The sequence below is a fragment of the Salvia miltiorrhiza genome, chromosome 4 (assembly GCF_028751815.1).
Source record: "Salvia miltiorrhiza cultivar Shanhuang (shh) chromosome 4, IMPLAD_Smil_shh, whole genome shotgun sequence".
NCBI classification, from domain to species: Eukaryota; Viridiplantae; Streptophyta; class Magnoliopsida; order Lamiales; family Lamiaceae; genus Salvia; species Salvia miltiorrhiza.
Genome location: NC_080390.1, coordinates 30,865,898 through 30,892,751, shown reverse-complemented (window position 1 = coordinate 30,892,751; position 26,854 = coordinate 30,865,898). Strand labels below are relative to the sequence as shown.

At 35.2% G+C, this 26,854-nt stretch overlaps 2 protein-coding genes across 3 annotated transcripts; one reads left to right on the top strand and one right to left on the bottom strand.

The window, feature by feature from the left end:
- The first annotated feature begins 965 nt into the window (after positions 1-965).
- LOC131023656 (short-chain dehydrogenase TIC 32, chloroplastic-like) lies at positions 966-8,885 on the top strand. The gene is made up of 8 exons (XM_057953200.1): positions 966-1,140; positions 1,578-1,809; positions 1,891-1,970; positions 2,061-2,214; positions 7,882-7,960; positions 8,089-8,173; positions 8,292-8,338; positions 8,517-8,885. The coding sequence occupies exons 1-8, from the start codon at positions 966-968 to the stop codon at positions 8,688-8,690; spliced, it is 1,026 nt and encodes a 341-aa protein (XP_057809183.1). The 3' UTR covers positions 8,691-8,885.
- On the bottom strand, positions 1,086-11,814 carry LOC131023655 (short-chain dehydrogenase TIC 32, chloroplastic-like). 2 transcript variants are annotated; one of them, XM_057953199.1, is made up of 8 exons: positions 11,415-11,814; positions 10,838-11,069; positions 10,574-10,653; positions 10,316-10,469; positions 10,105-10,183; positions 9,667-9,754; positions 9,487-9,533; positions 1,086-1,192 (listed from the first exon to the last, which is right to left on the bottom strand). In XM_057953199.1, the coding sequence occupies exons 1-8, from the start codon at positions 11,626-11,628 to the stop codon at positions 1,190-1,192; spliced, it is 897 nt and encodes a 298-aa protein (XP_057809182.1). In that variant the 5' UTR covers positions 11,629-11,814; the 3' UTR covers positions 1,086-1,189. The 2 variants fall into 2 exon arrangements, with proteins under 2 accessions (XP_057809182.1, XP_057809181.1); XM_057953198.1 differs by lacking the exon at positions 1,086-1,192 and adding an exon at positions 8,696-9,138.
- Between the last annotated feature and the right edge of the window lie 15,040 nt (positions 11,815-26,854).

Below are 26,854 nucleotides of genomic sequence, written 5' to 3'. Positions count from 1 at the left end.
GTGGTGGGGTGCGCGATCTTGCAGCCGTGTTATTTGCACGACGAAGTCCGGCGGTCTGGAAGTCGATGCTCGCCGGAGGAAAAAGGAAGCAGGGTCTTTGGCGATTTGGGGCTAGGTTAGCTCCGGCAAACCTTGCCAGCCCAACCGCCGTGGAGGACCTGTGCATCGTTACATTTTTTAAGGCGGGGTTGCTCACAAACGGCCTCGCACACGCGTTCTTGCTTCGGCTAGGCGTCACTGGAGCTGCTGTTGTTGATGGTGAACTTGACGGCGAGATGTCGTGGAGGGCGGTAGAATAGCAAAAGCGGGCAAGGCGGCGCCGCACGTGGCGGCTCAGAACCCTAATTGTTGCGGATCAACAGGGAAAGGGTCAGAGGGGCCTGAGCTGGAGCGTGGATCTGGGCCTGGCGCGCCAATTCCGGCCCAAAGGCTGCTTGGGCTGTTTTTTCAGCCATTTTTGGAGCAAAACGACGTCATTTATCAATTTGTCGGACGACGGTTTAAATGACACACTTCCGGCTGCCACATAGGCGCCACATCATCATCAAATTGGGGGTAAATCAATTTTATGAAAAAATTGGAACAAAATTCATGATTAAAAATGTAAGTTTCAAAGTTCGTGTGCAAAATGGACAAATGACTATAGTTCATGATTTTCATGTAATTAACCCTTAATAAAAACATAAAAAATTTTCCATCAAGATAGTGCTAAAATTCATATGAATATTAAAGACCTAATTGCATTTATTTTTGAAAAAGTGGCGCGTTAATTAATTGGTCGTTATTATCTATGTGATAGTAATAAACACGGCTAGCACACAATAGTAATTACATGTTATAGAGGGTGCATGAATGCACCAAAGTTGTTATTTTATTATATATATATATATATGTATTTGATTTGAACAACTGTTGATTAGAATCTTGTTGTTCAATTCATTAAGTTAAAAAAACAAGTCATAAGAATGAAGGCTGCTGCACTATTGCAACTTTTGGCAGGAATCGAAATGAAGGCCATATTGAAATATGTGGCAGGAATTGCTGGACCAAGTGGCTATGGCTCCAAAACTACTGCTCAACAAGTTGCTGATGATTGCTTCTCCTCCATGCCTTCATCTCATCTCACTGCAATAGTCACCGGTCTCCCTCTCTCTCTCTCTCTCATGTCTGAAATCGACTTCATCTCATCTCACTGCAATAGTCACCGGATTGCTAGTAATGCCATTTCATTTTTACTAATTATAAGACCACTAATTCGTTGGCATCATGGAAACATTAATGATTTTCATAAGAAAATAATTTATTTCAAGGTACAATAAATCAATTTCAATGCGATTTTTCATCATTTTTATCGCAGCAAATTTAATATCGACTTATTTTTTATGATAAATATGGTTTATATAATAATCATAATATGGACTGGTTTATATAATTCCACGTATATATTGTACAAAATATGAACTAATTTCAGTCTTAGATTATGAGATCTACGTATGATGGATTCATAACGTTCTATATATATCGAACGTATAATGAACTTATTTTATACTATGAATTTAATTTGTACAATAAATTAGGCGCGACATCGGGCATCGGTGAAGAGACAGCAAGAGTACTTGCCAAGAGAGGTGTGAGAGTGGTAATTCCAGCAAGGGATTTGAGGAAGGCAGAAAGTGTGAAGGAAAATATACAAAAAGAGAGCCCAAAAGCTGAGATAATCATATTGGAGTTAAACTTGAGCTCATTTGCTTCAATCAAAAGCTTTTGCTCTCACTTCTTATCTTTAGGACTGCCTCTACACATCCTTATGTAATTCAATGTATCTTTGTTGAAAAGAGGTTTATTTTTGTTCAGCTATATCAAATTCCAACAATATTTGTTTTCTTGCAGAAACAATGCCGGCATATTTCCACACAAGCAGGAATTTTCTGAGGACAATATTGAGCTTACTTTTGCCACAAATTATTTAGGTAATAGCTAGTCTATCTTTTATTTTTTTAGTTCAAACAAGATTAACAATGGAAAACCAAAATATGAAAGTTAATTTGTATTTTTGGAAGGTCATTTTCTGCTGACAAAAATGCTACTGGAGAAAATGGTGGAGACAGCAGGAAAATCAAGTATAGAGGGAAGAATAGTGAATGTCTCCTCTATGTGTTACAATTCAGTGACTAGCAATGAATTTTGCTTCACTGAATTGCTCAATCCAAAAAGGTATATTACAGGGGCGGATGTAGAAAAAATATCTGGTGCGGTGCATATTTTCTAAATTTTAAGTTTGAGATTTTGAAAATATAATTTTGGATATTTGCCGTAAATTCTGATTTTTTTCATAACTTTTAAAATTTGAAAAAAAAAAATACATCACCTTTCAATTTTTTTCTGATTTTTTCCCACAGGTATGAAATACCCCAAATAGAAGTTGATTTTAAAATTTTTGACTTAAATTTTTTTTATACTTAAGCGTGAGGGATTTTCAATTCACAGATACATCGACTTTATTATGCCACCTTTATTATCCCTCACGCTTAGGTATCAAAAAATCTAATCAAAAGCCCTTAAATCGGCTTCTATTTGGGAGTATTTCATACTCGTGGGAAAATTCAGACTAAATCGAATATATTTTTTCAAATTTTAAAGGTCATAGAAAAAAATCATAATTTATTAAAAGTTCATGTATTTTACGGAAAATATCCCTTTCTTATAATCTGATTTGATGATTAAAGTTATTGTAAAACAATTCATACAATAATTTGACGATTTTAAAATAATAAAAAAAGAATACTTCCCTTCAATATATATATATATATATATATATACACTAAGAATAATTTTCAGCCCTTAGATCATCAAGATCTACGGTTGATTCATCACCCTATTGGATGAATTCATGGTCCTGAATTCGAATCCCAAAGGTAGCAAAAATTTATTTTTCGCAATTCATACATTGATACAGTAAATTCGTACGTGTTATACATAAAATTCATACATTTTTGCTGGTTTATAATTCTTAAATTAAGGGTGGTTTATTGAATAACCGCCCCCTATATATATATAAGGGAGGGCTATGATAAAAACACATTTTTTTGTATAAAATATGAACCATTTTCAGCCCTTAGATCATTAAGATCTACGGTTGATTCATCACCTTGTTGGATGAATTTATGGTCCTGAGTTCGAATCCCATAGGTAGCAAAAAAAATATTTTTCGCAATTCATACCTTTATACAGTGAATTCATACTTGTTCTACATAAAATTCATACATTTTTGTTGGTTTGTAATATTTATTTTAAGAGTTGTTAAAGATCAACTAAGAATATTGCATATATGTTGTGAGAATAGAGAATGAATCCCATGCATTGATTTACGGAATTTAATGGCTGATTGTTTTTACAGATATCTCATTAATATATTATGTAAAGGTTAATTTTGTAATCCTTTCACATATATAATCCGTTTCTCTAACTTAATTCTTGGTAGTTACTTTAAGGGATAATTGCGTGAATATACATAAACTTTGCCAAAAATCCATATTTGACGCGAAGTTAGGATTTTACATTTTAATACACCAACTTTCGTTGTTGTCCAAATTTGACACGACTTAATTCTTAAAAATTCAAAAAACAACCATTTTTATAAATAATTATATAAAGACCCACTTATGTTATTATTTGGGACATTTAAACCAAAACAAGATATTTCCTTATGATGTTTTCTTTTAATCTTTGATCCGCGCCTAAAATGGTTTAAAAGAAAACATCATAAGGAAATATCTTGTTTTGGTTTAAATATTCCAAATCATAACATAAGTGGGTCTTTGTATAATTATTTACAAAAAGGGGTTGTTTTTTGAATTTTTAAGAATTAAGTCGTGTCAAATTTGGACAACAACGAAAATTGGTGTATTAAAATGTAAAATCCTAACTTCGCGTCAAATATGAATTTTTGGCAAAGTTTGTGTATTTAGGTGCAATTTTTCCTTACTTTAATTATTCATCTTAATTTTCGTTCTTTATGGTTATTCTTAGGGTTAGGATTTACTTCACAATTTGACCTTTTTTTTTACCGATAATTAGGAAACAATTAGATTTATGTGTTAGTCTTTTTTCAATTTTTTCCTTTTGCTTGAAAAGTTTTATGTTTTTGTTTAAGATCTAATTTTATATCCTTCATTAACCTATCATTATTTACAACCAAATTATTTCACTATTATTAACCATATTCATAATCATATTTTTTTTTCTTCATGCAGTTATGGAAAAATAATACTGAAACTTATTATTCGTTAATTTATGCAATATTATTCAGTGATTCATATGTTATTATTCAATACGTAAATTCAATATATTCAAATACCAAATTTATATCATTAACGATTTCTGACATAATCACCAAAACGACTGAATATTTACATGTCAATGACTGCATATACTCTATTTTCATTTGTTTTATTGTGATAAACTATTTGAATATGTACATGTCAATGACTGAATATACTTTCGGTACTAACTGAATATCCACAGTTCAAATACAAATGTATGTGAACAATGATTGAATATATACACGTCAACGACTGAATATTCATTCGGTACTTACTGAACAACCACACATCAAGTTACTGGATACGTGCAATTCGATGACTGAATATTCATTCGGTACTTACTCAACAACCACACATCAAATGTAAATATATGCAAACTATTTAATACTTGAACCCGAATGACAAAAAAATACTTGAACCTGAATGACAAGTTCTAAGGTTTATCCAATATCCATCTAACATAAAAATGATACTTCAACTATGTTAGTTATGTGTTATTTGAATCAAGATGAAAACATTATTCACAACTCAATGATATTTTGTATTTATGAATTGTATTTTTATGCAAAATAGTGCTGGAAATTTAATATTCATGCTTATTCTTTATTTTCCTTCATAGTATTCATTGTTCAATACATTATTATGCAAAACAAAAGTACACTATATTTAAATACCATATCACTGAACAATACTATTTCATAGAAGATAACATCGTAATAATGATAACAAAATAATACCGGAATCTAAATGACAATTTTTAAAATTTATCAAATATCCAATGTCACAGCCCAAAACCATTTATTTTCTTTACAAATTTTATTTGAAAATTAGTGAACTTTTAAGTTAGAAAGTGCTTGAAAAATATTTTATTTATTGAATTAATGTTAGTCTAGTCGTGCCCCTAATTAGAAAATAATTTTATAAAAATAAAATAAAATAAATTTACATATATAAACAATTTTTTTTATATAGTGATAAATGTTTATCTATATAATTATTTATAATAAGAAATCTACATACTTAAATGTATATATTTAAATTTAGTACTGCACATGAGTTTAAAACTAATAAGTGAATAATATATTTGATTAATGTATATCCACACGAATTAAATAATATATATACATGTACATGGTTATTCAAAAAGTTATATATATAAATATTGCATGCATGTTACGTGGATTATTTCTAAGCTAATGAAAGCAAGCCTATAAGCTACCCTATAAAGCTCATTCATCAAACCTATACATTTTTATATTTATATTTTGACACTATAAATATTGAAGCATTTAGGTGATATTTTCGACCATCAACTTAAGAGCAAGCTTGGATACAGTAAGGTATATTTACCTTCTTTATTTTGTTTTAAATTATATATACATATATTATTAAATTATGTAATAATTATTTTTAGTTATTATTAAATTATATTTAATTTTATGGGATTAGGTGCGGCACGACTAAGATGTTGACATTGATTTGAATTACTCAAGTTAATTTTCAAAGCTCAAGTTCCAGGTGTGAGATTTATTTCAGTACATGTTGTGGTTAATCTTTGTCCATTTTAATATTATGTGTTTACCATATGTGAGTTACATTAAATTATATATCGCTAGGGGCCCGTTGAATGGATCCAGTAACTATTAATATGATGAAATGTAATGTTTCTAAATTATTACATTTGTTCACAATAATTGTACTTTTATTAATGAGAATTTGTACTTTATTTATTTTATCAAGTAAATATTATCATAATAAAAAATAATTATTGATATGCACAAATGTAATGTTTCAAAATTATTACATTTGTTGTAGTTATTGTTGTAATAAAAAGTATTTATTGTTGTAATAAAAAATTGTTATTATTATGAAGGATTGTAATGTTTTTGAAACATTACATTTCTTCACAATAATGTTTATTTTTATTGACAAGAATATATGAATAAAAATATTTTTTGTACTTTTAAATTTAGTTATTTGCTCAAGTAATTATTTTTGTAAGTAAAAGTAATTATTGATATGAATAAAAATAATGTTATTTTCACTCGTTAGTACTTTTATTCTTAACTATTTGCTCAAGTAATTATTGTCATAATAAAAAGTAACTATTCAGGGTTTAGGGTTTAAGGTCTAGTTTTCAGGGATCTATGGTGTAAAAAATATAATACATTATATTGAATGAAGGAAAATACGTATGTTAAAATAAGTATACATGTTTGTACTAACAAATGTAAATCTTATGCTTATTAAAAGTAAATATGTTTATTAGGTTTTAGAATTTAGTGTTCAGGGTTTAGTGTTTAGGGTTTAGAAAATATTATACTTTACATTGAATGAAGGTAAATACTTATATTAACATAAGTATACATTTGTGTCAAGTGCTACCAAATGTATATTTTATATTTATTAAAAGTAACTATTGGCTTAATAAAAAGTAATTATTCATATGAAGAAATGTAATATATTAAAATTATTACTTTTTCCACATATATTGTTACTTTTACTCACAAAAGCTTGTAATTTTTAATGACTTGGTCAAGTAATTATAGTTGTAAGAAAAAATAACTATTAATATGAATAAAGGTAATCTTTTAAAAAAAATGAAATAAATGGAAAAAAAGAAAGAAAAATAGAAAAAATAGAAAAAAAATGCAATAAGAAACACAAAAAACGCTAATGCAAAAAGAAAAACAGAAAAAATGAAAAGAAAAAAAAAACAAACAGAAAAAAAAAAAAACAAAAAACAAAACAAAAAACACAAAAGTGAAAGAAAAGAAAAAAAATAACGCAGGAAATGGCACTTGGGAGTTTCAAACCCAATACCAATACCAATACCAATTGGTTGAAAGTGAAAAGCCTTACCCACTACCCCAACATTTAATTTCAACATTTTTATATCAATTTATTCTATTTATGATCTTCTACGCCCAACCCATGCCCAGACCCGACCCGACTCGTCTTATGGTATGAGGTCAACCTCATCCAAGACCAACTCAATCTTTTGAATATTTTCGTTCAACACCATATACTATCTTATTCATCACTCTATACTGATTTATTCATTAGTCTCACGTCTCACGAAAAATTACAATCTCACTAGAACCCACTCATATATATATATATATATATATATATAGGGTGTGGTTCTAGAGAGAACTACATTATTTGTGAGAACGGGAGAACCATCAAATCTAATGCATCCACTGTAAAAATTAATGCATTCGCTGTTAAAATTAATGCACTAAAAAAATTAAAAAAAAAATGCTCCCTTCAGGATTCGAACCCAAGATCTGCATTCATCCAACAAGATGATGCATCCACCGTAGATCTTGATGATCGAATGGCTGAAAATGGTTCTCCGGTCTTCTTTTATTTATGGTTCTTTCTTGAACCTCTCCCTATATATATATATATATATAGAGCTCCTCTTGGGTTCACATCGTTATTCAAACTGCACTCGATGAATTCTACTTCATATGTGACCATAGCATCTACAATAGTAGTTGTTCATCCAACTTCATTATTATGCTTAGCCATTATTTATGTACCTTATCTGCAGCTACCTTAGCCCCAAAGCTTATGCTCAATCAAAACTAGCAAACATATTACATGCCAAGGAACTATCAAAACAGCTCAAGGTACATAATGAATTACACATTTTGATGCAAGGTGTAAAACCCAAATTCGAAAAAGGCAAATTAATTAAAGGGATATATATTTGTTCTGATCTATGATTTTGTGTTTGTGTGTGTGAATGCATGTTTAGGCAAAAGGAGCAAATGTGACTATCAATGCTGTCCATCCAGGGGTTATAAAGACTGAAATTACAAGAGATTTCAAATTTATTTCAGGCAAGCATCTATTCTCACCTTTCTTTTATGTGATATGATGATATTTGACTATCTTGTGCATTTATTTAATTATCCAAATTAAGTCTAAATTCCACTCCTCATTGGAATATTTTCTCAGATTTTATGTATTTTGTGGCATCCAAATTTGTCAAGTCAACATCACAGGTTTGTCTTCAATGTTCTGATCAAATTTACTCAAGACTAATCTTGATTATAGTTATTCCAATCTTCAAAACTAGCAACATGAATTCTTTGTAATCCGTAGCAAGTGTTTGGCATATATTTTCAAAATAGTTTACGAAATTGAATTTCCATTCCTCAGTTGATGTATGTTGCACTGTAGGGTGCGGCCACGACATGTTATGTTGCATTGAGCCCTCGACTAGTCGGCGTAAGCGGCGAGTACTTTGAAGACTGCAACGAGAGCCGCGCCTTAGGCCTTGCAAGTGACGACGACATTGCTCGGAATCTTTGGAAGCAGACGCATGAGCTCATCATCAGTATTATTGGTGAATAAAAATCTAATGTTTAGAAACATACAACAATAATTTTATGCTAGTAATTAGTTTAGATACAATGATACAAAGAAAATAGTAGATCGTCGAAAATAACGGGCTGGCTTAATGGGCTCCGCCTGGCTGAAGTGATGTGCATTTTATTATTGATAAACAAATAATTATCACCACCACAAGAGTGGGAAATTTTAATCTAATTGATGTATTATTTACATGCCTAAAAGACTAGGTAAATTAATTAGGTTGAATTTGTTCTTCTTCACCACATTTGCCCACCGGGAGAAGAAATCGCCTGTGCATGAGAGCACGCGTCTGCTTCCACAGCTTCCTCGCATTGCTCTCATCACTCGCCAGCGCTGAGCAATGGCTCTCATTGCAGTCCGCGAAATACTTGCCACTCATGCCTCCCACTCGAGGGCTCAACGCAACGTAACACGTAGTGGCCGCCCCCTGACACGTTAGGAGGACGTTTATTTTGAATGATTACACGAGCATAAAAAAAAAATTAAAAAATTGTTGATTCCATCAAAGTATGTTGTTTGTTTTGGATTGGACTAGCTGACAATTATTGGCTGAGTCCCACCAAAAGAAAATACATTTTTTTTTTTCCATTCTTTCAAAATCATCAAAAGAATTTTTTTTTTCTTTCTCAAAATCGTCAAATTATTGATATTAGTTTGTTGTACAATAACCCTCCATCACTAAATTGATATATGAAAAATATAACTCTCACATATTTTTTTCTGCGTGACTACAATCAAGAGCTAGTAGTCATTAAGTGAAACGAAGACAAATTACCTGTGATGTGGACTTGAGCAATTTTGATGCCACAAAATAGAGAGAATCTGAGAAAAATATTCCAATCAGGAGGTCAGGACAGTGGAGTGGGATTCAGATGTTTGATTGGATTATTACATGCAAAAAGATAGACAAATCAAATGCTATAAAAAGAATAAAAGTGAGAAATATTTTGCATGCCTGTAATAAAGCCTCTGTAATCTCTGGTAATTCCAGTCTTGATAATCCCAGGATGGACAGCATTGATACTCACATTTGCTTTTTTTGCCTTCAAATAAAAGAAAAGGACAAAATAGGTCAGAAAAAAACTATTATTCTTGTTCCTTTTTTTTAAATATTGGCTTTTATTTTTAAATTTTTTAAGATACAAGAATATATATTACAATGAGTTACTATATAACAAAGTAAGCTAAAATCAAGTTAGTATAAACTAGATCCAATAACCAAATAAATGAAAATACAATGAAACTTGAACCAATAAAAATACAACCCAACCCACATGACCTCTTACAAGAGAGTGATTTTAATGTCTGAACTCTGTCGCTTGAGCTATGGCTATTGACATATTTACTTTTATAACTTGCATCAAAATGTAAATTTTCATGGTGAGTGTTGTACCTTGAGCTGTCTTGATAGTTCCTTGGCATGCAGTATGTTGGCTAGTTTTGATTGAGCATAAGCTCTGGTGCCATTATAGCTGCATGACCAAGAATGCTATGCTTAATTAATATGAAAATATTGATGAACATATGCTACACGTGATGGCATACACGTGATATAAATATGTATCTACTAGTGGAATTCACAATATAGATAGAAAGATATATACCTTTTTGGGTTGAGCAATTTACTGAAGCAAAAGTGTTTGGTATTCACCCAATTGTGAATCACAGAGGAGACATTCACTATTCTCCCCTCTATGCAAGATTCTGTTGCTGTCTCCACCATTTTCCCCACTAGCATTTCCGTCAACAAAAAATGACCTTTCCAAATACAAATTAAATTTCAATATTTTTGCCTTTGTATGTTTCTTGATTAAACTAAGAAATTACGACAGAAAAAAAATAAAATAGAAGAAGACTATTACCTAAATAATTTGTGGCAAAAGTAAGCTCAATTTTGTCCTCAGAAAATTCCAGCTTCTGTGAATATTTGCCAGCATTGTTTCTGCAAGAAAATAAATATTTGTTTGAATATACATAAATATGTGAACAACACTTGCACTACAAAAACCTCTTTTCAATATGCCCACCCAAAAAAAACCACTTTCAAGAAAAGACAACAATCAAATTAAGTAAATAAAACAGCATACAAAAAACAGAAAAATAAAAAAATAAAAAATGTACATTACATGAGAATGTGTAGGGGCAATCCTAATGATAAAAACTCAGAGCAAAATCTCTGAATTGAACCAAATGAGCTCAAATCAATCTCCAATATGATAATCTCAGCTTCTGGGCTCTCTCTTTGTATACTTTCCTTCACTCTTTCTGCCTTACTCAAATCCCTTGCTGGCATAACTACTCTCACACCTCTCTTGGCAAGAACTCTGGCCGTCTCTGCACCGATGCCCGACGTCGCGCCTATTCATCACACAATCCACTTTAATTAATTATCTCAACATCACATTTCAATTTTTGTGAAAAAAAAAAAAACTTTTTTTGCATAACCATGCAACAATTAGTGATCATGACATCATGTTATAGTAGAATGGCACGATAGTATACTTTTTGAATTGGGATCCAATACATTCTTGATTTACATAAAAAAAAAAAGTAAATCAAAATATTTTTAAAATAAACATTATCTTTGTTGTAAACGTGATTCTTGGCATGAATTACTTAAATTAGGTACCGCCTTTTTCCATGAATATATTACTATGAACATTCAAAGGAGGGAGAGAGAGGGGGGGGGGGGGGGGGGCTGACCAGTGACTATTGCAGTGAGATGAGACGAAGGCATGGAGGAGAAGCAATCATCAGCAACTTGTTGAGCAGTAGTTTTGGAGCCATAGCCACTTGGCCCAGCAATTCCTGCCAAATATTTCAACGTAGCCTTCATCTCTGGACTCAGATTTTTTACCTTAAACTCCAACATTCTAAAAATTGTCGAAATCCATATATATATGTATATAAAAGACATCAACTTTGATGAAACATTCCATGCACCGTACCCTCCCTAACACGTGTATATTACTCTCTCAAACGTGTGACGTACGACGTTGGTTTTAGGAGAAATTAATTGAAAAAGAAACCTAAAATTACAATTTTTATTTGAATTTTTTCTTAAGTGTGATAGTTGGAGGAGGGAATTATAGATATATTGGAGCAAAATTAGGTGGTCCATTGACTAGGTTGATGATTTATGGAACATGTAATTGTGAAAGTCTACTGTTGAGGCCAGTTTTTTCTAACCCTTTCATAATTGTTGTCTCCCTTTATTTTTTGTGCCCTTTATTTCTTTTGGTGGGCTGTTGATTATTGTTTTGGGGCACAGTTTACTGTTCCAGATGATGTTTTGTTCAACCCCTTAATGTTGGCTTTGTAGGATTTCATCATTCACAATATACATGGAGGAATATTGTGTCTTATTTAAATTATATATATATGTGGTTGATTTATTTTATTTTTGATTTTTTATTTGTTCTTTCCGGTGAAAATTGATCCGTCTCCAACTAGTGTACGTGGCATGGATTGTGATTTGTTTGTGAAATAAAAATAAAAATAAAAAGATCCTCAAGCCATTCGAATTTTTGAAGTGACCTAAATCGAATTAATTGTATATGAATTTCAATTTTGATTCAATTTTGTGAACCATACACCTCGCTACAACGACACCACAATGTCACCGTCGACGGACCATTATGTCTGTTTTGGGCGGACCACCCTTCCTTATCCTACGTGGCTCAAATTTTGTAGGGTTTTCCTTTTTTTTTTGTGAACAAAGTTTTAATTGTTCTAAATTTTCACACGATTGTCAATTGCTCCCAAATTAATGTTGAGGTGGACTTCTCAAATGTTTATATGGTTTATATTAGCAAGTTATAATTTGATTGGACGTCTCAAATGTTTATATAATGTTGAGGTGGACGTTGCAATTGCCCCAAGTTAAGCTTATGTTTTGCATTGGAGTTATAATTTAATTGGGGGTACAAATACTAAGAGAACACATAATTCTTTTTTAGGGAAGAGAACACACATTAAATGTTTTAAATTGCATCTATAAATTTTGAAACTTTGGAAATTAAGGAAAGGTGTGTTTCGATATCTTTATATATTCTCCGTATATGATATCTTTATACACAAAAACTCCCGTGAAATCGATTTCACGGTGAAACCGGTTTTCCGAATGACACTTGAACATTTCCGAATGACACTACAAATGACACTTGAAGATCTTCAAATGTCATTTGTACATTGAAGTAGTGTCATTTGGAAATCAATTTCACCGTGAAACCGGTTTCACGGAATACCGCCTCATCTTTATATTATCCACTCCCACGGAATAAATCCTTCTTTTCATATTCCTATTGCCCCAGAATTATTCTGAAATTATGAAAATACCCTTAAGAGGTCAAATCCTCAATACAAAGTTCTTCGACTAATCCTAAATGACATGACTCACAAGATACAATCGTATATATTGTTATATTACTAGTTTCCATTTTACTTGGTGCAATTTTGAAGATTTTTGATATCACACCATCTGTATATATATGCTTTTTAATCTTTTTCTCCTTATATATTTAAGTGATACACTTAATACTTTTAAACTTGGCTTCAAAGCAAACTAAGTATGAAAAGGAAAAAAAAAAAGGAATAAATATGGTCTCCAATTATTATTTTTTATAAACTTTTTCTTTAATCCTTTTATCTTTCCACTTTTCACTGAAGTGGTTGATGAAAATGTCTGTAAATTGACAAAAATGATATGATAAAAAGGAAAGGGAGTGGGCTAGACAATTACCCCTCACACGTGTTCTTCTCCAATAATCCATAATTGTAATTGGCCGGCCCTTAAGTCAAAGTATATCTATGGTGAAAATTAGGCCATAAAAAGTTTTATGGTCACTCGTGATCAATTTATTTTTGGAGTCAAGAAACAATGAGAGCCAAAAATGACAAAGTTACAGTGTTTCTTTATCATTCTATCGAATAGCTTCCCCCACACAAAATTCGGGGAAATTGATCATTCACGATCATTTATTTCCAAGTTATATATATTAGTTTATAGTGGGTTCTTGGTTAATGAATTAGACATATAGTATTTTAGTTTATTATGGATGTTTGGTTCGATGGATTAGAAAAGACTTAATCTCGTTATATGTAATGTAGTTGGATGAACACGGTCTGATACTTAATCTCAAGACAGTGCTACGTCGGTTTTTTTTGTCTTATGAGTGTTGGTTAGCAAAATTAACTTTAGATAATTTTGAATTAATATAATCTTAAATAATTCCAGATCTGTTTAATTCCGAGCAGTATATATGACTGTATTTACTATGCATAGTGATAAAGTAAATTATAGTATAATAAAAATGATAAATAAATAAAAAAACAAACAAAATCGTGTGATCTGAAATCGACATCGTGAGAGAAAAGGGGAATTTGATAGGAGAAAGTAGGCTAGGGGAGGTGATTTGTCGTTGAACCGTGTTGCATGCTTTTATAAAATCTTCTTTTATGAACGAGAACTTAAGAGTTGAAAAACCAAAAATATAACACAACTACTTCTACCGGACGTTATGAGGAAAATAAAGTTATTTAAGTTGGCTTATGGAAAAAATAAACTCAATCATTATAGTTAAAGAAATAAAATCAACCTAATTAGTGGTTAATGGGGAGGGAGGCTAAAACAAGAAACTAATAATTTGGATCTCTTATTACATGTGGTATTTTATCGCTTTAGCCACACGGCCGTTTGTTAAAACAAAATCTATCAATATATATATATTAGTACTATAAAGTGTATGATAAAACAATATATATATTATTATTAAGTGAAGCGTGCATATCTATGAGCTTCTTATAAAGAAGAAAGGATGCATTAATTTTTTTAATTTGGGCACAATAACGAACCAAAAATAAAATCGCGAATAAGATCGACTTACACAATTTCATTTATGAAAAAGTAGCAATAATGTGGATACAACCAATAGATTGCGGTGGACAAAGAACTTTTGTTGCGTGCGTGCAAGAAGAAAAAAAGGGAAAAAAAAATCAACATTCTTTTAATAATAAAATAGGAAAAGAGAATAGAAGAAACCCATAAATACATTAGAGATTTCAAAATTTTGTTTTGAAACTTTAGAAAAAATTAATGATGTCGAATGTTGGATGTTCGAAAGAGTGGAAAAAGAATATTGAAGTTGACTGCTCAACTATGGGTAATGCAAATGGGGCCAATTAGTCCCCCATTTACTACACACCTTCCATCAATATGTGTCTTTATTTACAACCACCTCTCATCTACTCCTTCCGAATGCCATCTTTTATTTCATTTCCTTTTTATTATCTTAAAAAAATATTACTTATTTATCTTAGGGTTAATTGCATCAAAATACCTGACCTTATTCCAAAATTTGGTTTTTTGACAATTTTTTTAATTGTTACAAAAATTTCAACGAGCTTTCAGTTTGTTGCAATGTTCGTCCAGAGTAATTTTCCGGCCAAATTAAATCTAAGTTGGCAGCCGGAATGCCAACGTGGCATCAGAAATGCCAAATCACACCCACCCTCCCCCACCCACGTCACCCTCTCTCTCTTCCCCCCCTCCTCCACCCCGGCGTCGCCGCGTCTTCTTCAACCGGCGAACCTTCTCCCTCCTCCACTACCGCTTCCTCCAGCCGGCGAACAGGCGAGAGAGATCTCGAGAAGGGCATCAAAGCAGAGCACTTATGGCCATCTCCGTCGCCGCATGGGCCGGCGTTGGTGGTGCCAAACTCCAGCAAAAACGGGAAGAGGGGGAAGGGGGTGGGGGAAGAGAGAGAACGACGTGGGAGGGGAAGCGGCGACGCCGCCCTCAACAAATCCTCGCTAATCCTCTTTCTCTCTTCGAATAGAACCGCACACAAACACCCACATCTCATCTCTCGACTCCCCTCCGTCCTTGTCTGGGTAGCAGTGGCACCACCGCCGCCGAGCTCAGCCTCCCTCATCCTTTCGACTCTCTCTCTCTATCACCAGCCGTCGTCGCTCGTATTTCAAGCGGCGGCGACGCCCTCTGCAAATCCTAGGTTCCAAAATTTAACCTCCTTATGGCTGGGGATATGGGGAGAGGACTCCACGCGGTTGTGGCAGCAGATCTGGGTGGATCTTTCAACCACCGCCGAGCCCATCGCGCGCCTTCAACCGTGGGTTTTCACCCGGCGCCTGAAAATCGGCCGCCTGAGAGAGAGGGTGAGAGCCGAGGGGGAAGGGGGATGGGGAAGAGAGAGAGAGGGTGACGTGGGTGTGTGCAGGGGGAAGAGAAAGAGAGGGTGACGTGGGTGGGGGAGGGTGGGTGTGATTTAGCATTTCTGATGCCACGTTGGTATTCCGGCGGCCAACTCAGATTTAATTTGGCCGGAAAATTACTCCGGACGGACATTGCAACAAATTGAAAGCTCGTTGAAATTTTTGCAACAATTAAAAAAATTGTCAAAAAATCAAATTTTGGAATAAGGTCAGGTATTTTGATGCAATTAACCCTTTATCTTATAGTTGTGTGTTGTTTTTTCTTGTTGTTTCATGTGTGAATTCTTCTTCGATTCTTAACTATTTTTATAAGGCATGTTACAATGAGTAAAAAGTTGTATCCATGATCACTAGGGTAAAATAACATGCACTATGATGATTTTAATTTTTAAGACTACTGGTGAGTAGTCTGTTCAGTTTTGACATTGAATTATTTTACATTTTTCATTATAGGTATAAATTTAAATAAATTAAAGGATTAATTGATTGTAAATTCATACATTGCGGTCAAATTTTAATTTTTTCCATACACTAAATGCACACTTTAAGACTTTTTTATAATTTCTCATGAATTTTAAATCAATTTTTCTCATGAATTTTAAATCAAAACTGATGTGGCAAAATTACAACTGATGTGACAAGCTTATCTATCAAAACAACGTCATTTTATATATATTTTTTAAAAAAATAAAATAAAATGAAATACAACTCATCATCTCTCTCCATCTCATCACCTAGTGAAGTTACAAATGTTTTTATACCGTTTCAAGAAAATAAAATTAGTAAAATGAATAACTAAGTGTGTCAAAAAAACCCTTGCATGTAGCGCCGATTGATGGCCCGATGCTTTGTGGCCTAAAGCTGCACTCAGCACCGATGGGCTGAGAACGTGTGTGCATCGTGTGAGGTTGTCTTTGCATCGTAGCACCTAGTCAACGATGATTGACACCAAACACCGGTAGGAGAGGGTGTACTGACTTGGTGCTCTCTCTCACAAGCTATCCCTTCATTTTTAAATAAAATTTTCCATCGTTTCATCCCCAAAATCCTAAAGTATTTAAAACTAAAATTCACCAGAAAATTTTAAGGCTCGACAACACTTGCTAAGCAGCGGGGGTGGTGGCATTGCGAAAGTTGGAGAGGTTGAGGTGGTTGCGGGCCTCGTCGATGAGGAAGATGAAGATATGGTCCTGGATGATTAGGGAGCCATGACTGCGGAAGGTGGGGGAGGAGGGGTGTGGGGGCAGACTAAGTGATGAGATGGAAAGAGATGATGAGTTGGATGTTTTACTTTTCAATTTAATAGAAAATAATATTCCCTTCGTCCCGTAAGAGCGTATCACGTAAGAGATAGTGTGAATTTTAAGAAAAAAGTTAATAGATAAAGTGTTGAGTGGAAATGAGTAGTTGTGGTTGAATTGGTTGTGGGGTTATGTAGAAATGAGTGATTGTGGTTAAAAGGAGAAAGTGGAGCTATGTCCCAAAATGAAAGTGATACACTCTTATGGGACGAACGAAAATGAAAAATGTGATACACTCTTACGATACGAAGGGAGTAATATTTGAAATTACATCGGTTTAATAAATAAGCTTGTCACACCAGTTTTAATTTTGACACGTCAATTTTGATTTCAGTGAAATTGAAATTCATGAGAAATTCCAAAAAGTATCTAACAGTATGTCAAAAACCAGAATTTGACTATAATATATGAATTCTTAGCCAATTAACTCTAAATTAAATATTTAATCTTGATGCACTATTATTTGATAATTCATTGAAAGAAATATTTGAAGAAAAAATTATAGTAACAATGCAAAAATAGGTTTAGAATGACCTTCTTAATTTTTTTTTCAACTTATATGTGTAAACAAAATTATATATATATATATATATATATATATATATATACAACACATGTTGCAATTCCGAATAAAATGTGATTTTACTACTTATTTTCATTTAAAATTATTAATAATACCTTCGAAATTCTCGAATCTAATTAAATTTATAAATATATTTTTTTTAAATAATTAGTTACTCCCTTCGTCCCACCTATCTTGAGACATTTTCTTATTTGGCAAAAGTATTACCGTTTATTCATTTTTTTCACTTTCTCAACAATAAGAATCATCCCAATTTTTCCTATTCCAACTCCAATAATGCTTTGCAGCCTCCACCTGGCTTCTCTGTTTCTAGTGGAGGAGTCATCAATGAGCCGAAGAAGGGATCACTTGAAGAGATGATTCAACAAGTGTTGGTGAAAGTGACTGGGGTAGAAACGAATTTGGGGACTAAAATATCCAACATGGAGAATTCTGTTTTCAAGTATGGGTGCGAGGATATGCAATCTTGGGAATGGTTTGGGTTCCATGAGGTATACTATTTCAGCTCTATCCAAGCATATGAAGATGTTGGAGACTCAAGTGGGCCAAATGGCCAATCATGCAGCTGCGCAGAACATGCCTGGACGTACCGAAGGCAAGCAGAAGAGTCAATGCAATGCAATTTTCGATGGCACTCTGTCCCCAAAAGATAGAAAGACGAGCAAGGAGCACGAACCGCCAAGTGAGGAACCATATAAGGCTCCACTTAGGGAATACATCCCAAAGGCTCCGTTCTCTAGTAAGCTGATGAAGAGGGAGGTGCTTGAAGAGCAATGTACTGTAGAGCCGAGCAAAAAGGTGGATACCAAGAAATCAAGTTGGAGATCTCCCATTGCAAAAATGAGAAGAAAGTTGCCAATCCCGAGGAGACAGAGCATAGACGTATAGTGGAAGAGCTAGAGAGACTACTTGAGGAATCGGACCGGCGTGCACAACCTCAAACTCTCTCAAAATTGCAGGATCCCAAGGAGAAAGATGAGAAAGAAGTTATCCACCCCGAGAAGACGGGTGATGAGGAAGAAAAAATCCCGCCAGCAGAAGATGGTTGTACTGAGCTGCCAATGAAGCTACTACCGAAGATGGAAGATCCGGGTAGCTTCACCATTGAGTGTGAGATTGGAGGAGAGCTCTTTCCCGAGGCTCTTTGTGATTTAGGGGCTAGTGTTAATGTGATGCCTATCTCTGTGTTCAAGCGGTTGGGAATTGGAGATCTCAAGCCGACCTCGATGGAGATTCAGATGGCAGATCGATCAAGAGTGAAGCCGAGAGACAAGTTTGAGGACATCTTTGTGAAGGTTGACAAGCTCGTCTTTCCAATGGCCTTCTCTACCACCACGGCCTCATCTGCTGCTTCGGCCTCATCGAGTGAAATTGGTCTCTTTGGAGTGAGACTGCTCGATCTGGTCGATCCTATCATTCACCAACTCCAATTCTAGTCTCAGAATCTTTCCCAATTCTGACTTAAGTGTGCCTCCATCATGAATTTCATCTTTGGATCAACAACAGGTTGATCATCCTCCGTATTGGAACCCTGTTCATCTCTTTTTGACATATTGACACTGAAAAACAAAGGTTAGTAAAAATAAATAGGACCTCACCACCTCACAAGCACTCATGCATCACTCAAATAATGAATCACTCAAATAAATGTTTTTTTTCACTCTAATAGTCTCACCACTCCTGCCTTTTTTCACTCAAGTTCTCTCTCAATGAAACAAATTCCCTTAATCTACCACCTGAATTCAACACCAACAATAACAAACGAAACCACCGAAAAGAACGTCCCGCAAGACACTACACCAACAAAATGAAAGGCACAAAGAAACGAAAATTAAAAACCTAAAAACGTGATGCATAGAAACGTGCTCAAAATGATCAATACTACCCAAGGAACCAAGAAAACACTACGAGATTTAATTTAAAATCGGAAAAAGTACACGCAGAAGATGCCCCAAAAGACACTACACGACCCAAGGAAGCAAAGAAACAAAATTGCACAAACGAATTTCTGAAATTTCTATAATAAACTCAAGAACGAAACGAAAATATGAAGTATGACTAATTGGCGATCAGTTTGAGTCGACAATGGATTCTGGATGTGTATGGACGTGTATGAAAGGTATAATAATCTCTTAATGTTATATAATAATCTCTTAATGTTGTATGTTACTGCACTCTATCAATCGGATGAAAATCTCGCAGGTAAGAATATGGAAAATTCGAACAGTTTATGGAAAATATAAGGAGAACACGGAAACAGAAACGGAACCCTGAATATACAGAAATACGGAAAAATACGAAAAAAAAAATGAACGTGAAAACCCTAAAATTTCTACCCTTGATACGAAGAAAGAAAAACGAAACCTGGATACAAAACGCGGCTTTGGTGCCAAATGATACGATCCTTGCCAGACCCTTCAAACGAACACGCAAACGGAAGACTTAATAACGAACGAACGAATGGAATACCCCAAAACCTCTGAATCTAACCCACGGAATGATATAGACGAACGAATTCCCTATACCCTAACGTGATGTTGATGCAGCAACTCGGGGACGATGAATGACACTCGACGAGGGTTGGTTGACTCGCCGTTACGCCGATAATTGAATTCGTCTTGAAATAATCAAGAAGAATTCGAAAACTCTCAAGAGAGAATAAAACTCACAAATTTGATAAAAGGTAGGCTAAAATTTCGTCCAACACAAAGCCGTCTTATATAGGCAAAGACTAAACCTAATCTATTAAGGAAACAACTTTAAATAAAACTCTAGCTAAACTAATCAGCCAAACAGGGCCCTTATTTCGAAAATAACTAAGCAACTATCAAAACAAGCCCAAACAACTCGAAAATAACATGGGCTCGAAAATAAATAAATAAAGTCTTCAAACTTGAGCCCACTCTCACGTAGTGAGATTAATCAAAATTGAATTCGTCTTGGAATAATCAAGAAGAATTCGAAAACTCTCAAGAGAGAATAAAACTCACAAATTTGATAAAATGTAGGCTAAAATTTCGTCCAACACAAAGCAGTCTTATATAGGTAAAGACTAAACCTAATCTATTAAGGAAACAACTTTAAATAAAACCCTAGCTAAATTAATCAGCCAAACAGGGCCCTTATTTCGAAAATAACTAAGCAACTATCAAAACAAGCCCAAACAACTCGAAAATAACATGGGCTCGAAAATAAATAAATAAACCTTCTACTTGACACTGTCACCTAGATTTGGAACCTATTACCTTTAGAAGAATGTTAACACTCTTATCCACTCCACTAACCTATTATTTATGCTTACACAAAACATAAAATTGTTATATAGAAACGTGGATTTTTTTTTATAAAAAAATAACAACTTTAATTTTAATTTTTAAAATAAAATATAGTATTTTAATTATTAATCCGGTTAACCGGTTTTAACTTATAGTTACCGGTTAAACTGATTTGCTGAATTTTAGAGAATTCATAACCGAAAATCGAACCAAATCGATAAAAATCAGTTATCGATTAACCGATTGATCGAAAATTCATTTTTGTTATGGTTAACCGATTAATTGAACCTGTTTTACTATCGAAAATTCAGTTTTGTTATGGCTAACCGATTAATTAGTTTCAGAATCATAAAACTTTGCAGTTTATATCGTCATTTTTTTTACATTGTTTGTTGAAGATTACTTCCTATTTCCTAATATGAAGAAATTGTCAGTGCTGAAATAATCGATCTGTTTTCTAAAAGAAAGTAGAAAAATAATTTGACCTACTTTAGATTTGTTTTTTGTTTTTTGTTTATTCAAGTAACAATCTCTATCCTGGATTTTAAAAAAAAATATTGGGCAAATAGCGTCAAAATCCATGAAGTTTGCCGCGATTCTCGTTTTTCCCTTGACCTTAAAATCTCGTGTAAAAATCCATGAACTTATATCCGATTTGTAATTTTCCCATAAAATTAAAATTCCCCCAAAATAATGCTGACATTGCAATCGAAAATACACGTTAGCTAATTTTTTCCGGCAACTAGAACGAATGTGTTTCAGTTAACCATTAAACATCCTCTTTTTAATTATTTTTGGGGGATTAAATCAAAATTAACTCAAATCCCTCTTCAAGTTAGGGTTCTTCACGAAGAAATCTGAATTCATTAAACAAATTAAACACTAATTTTAGTTCCCAATTCACACTAAGTAAAGAATTCCCTTTAAATTTACCAGAAATTAGGGCACAAACTCATTCTCCAACAAAGGCTTCGTCCGCGTCTCCATAGACACCGACGCCTTCGTATTCCCCACAACGATCATCGACGGCGGCACCCCCACCTCCGCCTCGTGCTCCATCCGCCGGATCTTTTTCCGCCACCAACACCTCTTCACATAAGCAAACAACACAGGCAGTGCTAACACCAGCGCCACCCCTCCCAACACCGCAGCCACAATTATCCAAACCCTCTTCTTCCTCTTTCCCTTCCCCTTCCCAGGGATACTTCGCGACGCACTGTAATACCCCGTTTCCTCGAGCTAAGTTTAGAATTATTTCGAACTTAGAATTAAGATGATTCACGCCGGATTGAGAAAAAGAATTTATTTTAAATCCAACAAAAATGATTTACAAAAGCATTTGTAAATTTAGTAATTAAATTTATATGCATTGCATATCTATTTAATTAAGCATTCAAGCATTTATGTGTGTTGAGATTTGTTTTCTTTTTGGGCCTTATGTTTTAATTACCTTTGGATATAAATGAAAGCCCAACCCATCAAGATCCATCAAGCCCAACCCATCTTGATCCTCAAGATATTTTCGCTCCACTCAGCCGCCTCACTATTCCCTCTCTTCTCAAATATAACCCCTTCTCTAGTTCACCCAAATCATTCTCTCTCATTCACTCACTTCATCTCTCTCGGACTGAACTTCAAGAACAGCAGCCCAGCAAATTCACCCAACAACCATAGCTCATTCTCGATTCACACAGCAGCCCAGCAAATTCAAGCCAAGGTTTCACCTTTAACTCCCCTGCTTCTTTACTTCACTTTTCGTTCAAGAATCTAAATTCTTGTTCATGTATCTGTGTGTTTATATGTATTTTAGCAGCATAACTTTTGAAAGAATTGATAAAGGTAGAGTCTTGTTTTTATGCTTGCTTTAGAACTTGTCGGTGTTAAAAGAAAAGAAAGAAAGGTAGAATCTTGTGGAGTGTTGGCTGTGTGGGTGGATCAGTCGAGAGTATATGAGAGTCGAGGGTGGCAGCCGTAGCTTGCTGCGGTCGCCGGAAACAGAGGGAGGTGACGGCGCTTCGCCGTTGCCAAGGAGGTGATCGGCGTGAGCTGTACTGGTGGGCTGAGAAAGAGAGAGTCGTGAGGAGCTGGGCAGAACTGGATAGAGCAGGGCAGAGCTGGGCAGAGCTGGACAGAGCTGGGCAGAGCTCGGACGCCAAAGCTGGGCAGAGCTCGGACGCCAGAGCTGGATAGCAGAGCTCGGACGCCAAAGCTGGATAGCAGAGCTCGGACGCCAGAGCTGGAAGGCTAGAGCTGGAAGGCCAGAGCTGGGAGGCCAGAGCTGGGAAGGAAGCCAGAGCTAGGAGGCCAGAGCTGGGAAGGAAGCCAGAGCTGGGAAGGACAGAGCTGGAAAGCCAGAGCTGGGAGGCCAGAGCTGGGAAGCCAGAGCTGGGAGCCAGAGCTGGGAGGCCAGAGCTGGGAAGCCAGAGCTGGATGCTAGAGCTGAATTGCAGAGCTCGGACGCCAGAGCTGGATAGCAGAGCTCGGATGTCAGAGCTAAAAAGACCAGAGCTGGAGAGCAGAGATGGTTGAAGTAGAGCAGAGTAGAGTATAGTAGAACAGAGCAGAACGGAGTAGAACACTTGTGCATTTTAAATAAACACTTTTTTTATGCTTAAGTATGAAATGAGTCATGCATTGCATCATGTTTTAATTGGTTATTTATATTTCCAATTACGAAAGAAAGACGAGTAAGAATATTGTTGGTGTTCTTAACTCAAGAGAATTGTTTTCAATTATTTTATCCATTAAATTTTGAAAACCCGGCTAAGTGAATCATAGAATGTTAAGCACTTTACCGTGACTTGAGTTTAGATTTAAGAGACCTATTAAGAATAGATTTCTTGTAGGCTTTGAACGTCAGGAGGATTAGCACTGCAATTTCGATTCAGAGATAAGTTAAACGACAGGCTTTGCCTATTCAGGTGGGCTTATTTTCTAAATGTATGATTGAGCTAATGAGCTTAAATGTTTGTGAAAAATAAATTGTTTATCCAATAAAATGTTTATGTGCACTCTGCTCTGTTTAATGCTCGCCACAACGAATCAATTGAGGTTCTCTCATAGCCTAACACGTTATTTTAGAATTGTGTACACCGTTAGTTGACTTGGTGGGTTGATCTCCATCGGGTACTAACTAAGAGGCGTTATAAGGGTGTTTGCTGGATGTGTTCCGAAGCATGTAATGTAAGGGCCTGCCTGGGTAACGTCCCGAGGTCAAAAGTAAACTTGTCTGGGTTACGCCCTCAGTTCAAGTAAATGGGAGAAATGGATCCGTCGGTGGCTAAAAGGTCCGGGATCATAGCGAGTAACAAAAATGAGTGTGACAACTGCGCGCAAATTAAGTGTATACATATAATAATGAAATATTTTAACATGCTTAGAAGTTCTTTCACTTTAAAAACCTTCTAAGTCATGTCAAGTATGATTGGATAAACTGCCATTCAGATTATGAAATGTTTCAAAAGTTGCAGCCCACTAAGTACATTAGTACTTAGCCCAAATATCTTCAAATGTTTTTCAGGTTAATGGCTGGTGCTGACGGGGCGAGCTGAGGCTAGGGTTCAACTCCGTGTTTTGACTTCCGCTGTAGAACTAGTCAATATATGTCTTTTATTTCCTTAACTTAAGACCTTTATGTTGTGACTCTAAACTATATATTTTGTTGAGCCGAGACTTTTATTTCACAAGTATTTCATTCTAAATGTTGGTTATCTGAAGCATGACACTAAATTTGTGATCCTGAAGTTATTATGTTTGTTGATTGATTTGTATCACTTGAATACCTGTCTTTCTTCATCCAAATGGGCTAAGCCCGATTGTTATCCCTTTTATTCGGATTTCACAAGGTTTTTCCCTTGTTCATTTTAAATGAAGAGTCGTACCCCGGTTATAGTTATTGTTTCAAAAATTGGGGTGTGACAGAGTGGTATCAGAACATAAGTTTTCTTTCATGTCTCTGATAACCAAAAGCTTCTAATGTTGAGTCTAGATTAGTGCCTCTGGACTTCTAAGAAAGTTGTTGAACCTCAGCTCGCCGTCACACTGCCGCAAGAAAGGTCCGATTTAAAAGTTTCAAAGTTATTATATATTTTGAGAGTTTTCAAGAAGTGCGCGCTTTCAATGAATGATGCTATGTGAATTGCTTACCGCTTTCCATATGCTATAAGTTATGAATTGCCAATCGCTTTCATATTATTATTTTGAGTCTTCGACTCATATAACCAAGTTAATATCGTGTTAGGGACTACCCGAACCCTTAACGATAGTGTCGTGTTTGGGACTACCCAAACCCATAACGACTCAATGAATGTTATTTCTTGTTTGTGACTATCGAGCCCTTATCGAACTAATGATAAACGGTCGAGTTAGATTCCTTGAATCTTTCCGGCAAAAACAAAGTTTTTAAGGAATGGGATATTTATTGTCCACGTGTTTTAAAGGTTTCAAAAAAATAAATGAATGAACGAATGAGAAAGTTTATGTTATCGTTTAGGTTCACCGCCTATACGATCAGAATGTTGGGTCCTATTACAAACTGTTTGAGTACCACCCAAGAATGCCTTGGGAATGTTAGTCGTGATAGCTCCGCTTGATCAATTTAAGTAAGGACTGGTAAGATAGAGGCGTTTAACATAGATAATTTATAACGTAGAAGCAATGAGATGAGATTAAGGATTCACTTGAGTATTCCACTAAGATAGATAAGTTTCCACTTAAAGTAGGCCTTTCACAGGGTTATACTATAGAAGCGATATACCTTGTGTATATCTATGTATGTATGTATGTATGCATGCATGCGGAATGAGTCTCACTTTTATGTTGATAACGTCCGTAAAACAGAATGGAAGATGCGCCAAGAGGACACGGTAGGGGACGAGGACGTGGTTGCGGACGCGGCAGGGGATTAATCCTGAGCAACCAATTCCACAAGTAGCACCGAATCGTACTGCTGAAGAAAAGTTTCGTAAGGAAAAACCGCCAACGTTTGATGGTCTGGGTGATCCCACAGACGCCGACAAATGGGTCAGGGCAGTGGAGCGAATCTTCAGCTACATCCGCTGCGATGACGAAGATAAAGTAACTTGCGCAGCCTACCAACTGGTGGACGAAACCGACTTCTGGTGGGAGTCGGTGAGGCGCACAATGACTGAGGAACAATGGGAAAATTTCACTTGGGAAGATTTTAAGAATGAGTTGTATGAGAAGTACATACCGGGATGCTATAGACAGAAGAAACAGAACGAGTTTTGGAATTTGAACCAGAGGACTGGGACAGTGACTGAGTATGACAGGGCTGTTAACCAGCTGTCACGATATGCACCAATGTTAGTGGATACTGATGAGAAGCGCGCAGAGAAATTCAGGAACGGACTGCGCCACGAGATCTCGATCTCCCTAGAAAGTCAGTGAGGTCTCACTTACGCACAAACACTGAGCAGCGCTCTCACCATTGAGTCATTGCTACCAAGGGAGAAAGGAAAGGCTCCTGGACAGTCTGGTTTTGTACCACCTCAAGATGGTGGTAAAGGAAAAAGGAAATGGAACGAAAGAACGGGTGGAAACCCTGGAAATGAAACGGGTGGAAACCCTGGAAATGAAAATGGATATAAGAAGAAACCATGGGCTGTAAACCAAAATGAGAATCAGCCTCAGAACCAACAGCATCAGGCAGTTATTAAAAGACCTTGCCCGAAGTGTCAGAAACTCCACCTGGGAGAATGCCTGAGAGGAGTGAACGTCTGCTTTACCTGCAGA

Excerpts from the sequence above, each read along its gene's own strand:
- LOC131023655 (XM_057953198.1), bottom strand. The coding sequence starts at position 11,628 with ATGTCTTTTATATACATATATATATGGATTTCGACAATTTTTAGAATG. Across the intron at positions 11,070-11,414 it reads TCTCACTGCAATAGTCACTG|GCGCGACGTCGGGCATCGGT; the intron begins GTCAGCCCCCCC and ends TGTGATGAATAG. Across the intron at positions 10,654-10,837 it reads TTGCCCCTACACATTCTCAT|AAACAATGCTGGCAAATATT; the intron begins GTAATGTACATT and ends ATTTTCTTGCAG.
- LOC131023656 (XM_057953200.1), top strand. The coding sequence starts at position 966 with ATGAAGGCTGCTGCACTATTGCAACTTTTGGCAGGAATCGAAATGAAG. Across the intron at positions 1,141-1,577 it reads TCTCACTGCAATAGTCACCG|GCGCGACATCGGGCATCGGT; the intron begins GTCTCCCTCTCT and ends ACAATAAATTAG. Across the intron at positions 8,339-8,516 it reads TTGTCAAGTCAACATCACAG|GGTGCGGCCACGACATGTTA; the intron begins GTTTGTCTTCAA and ends GTTGCACTGTAG.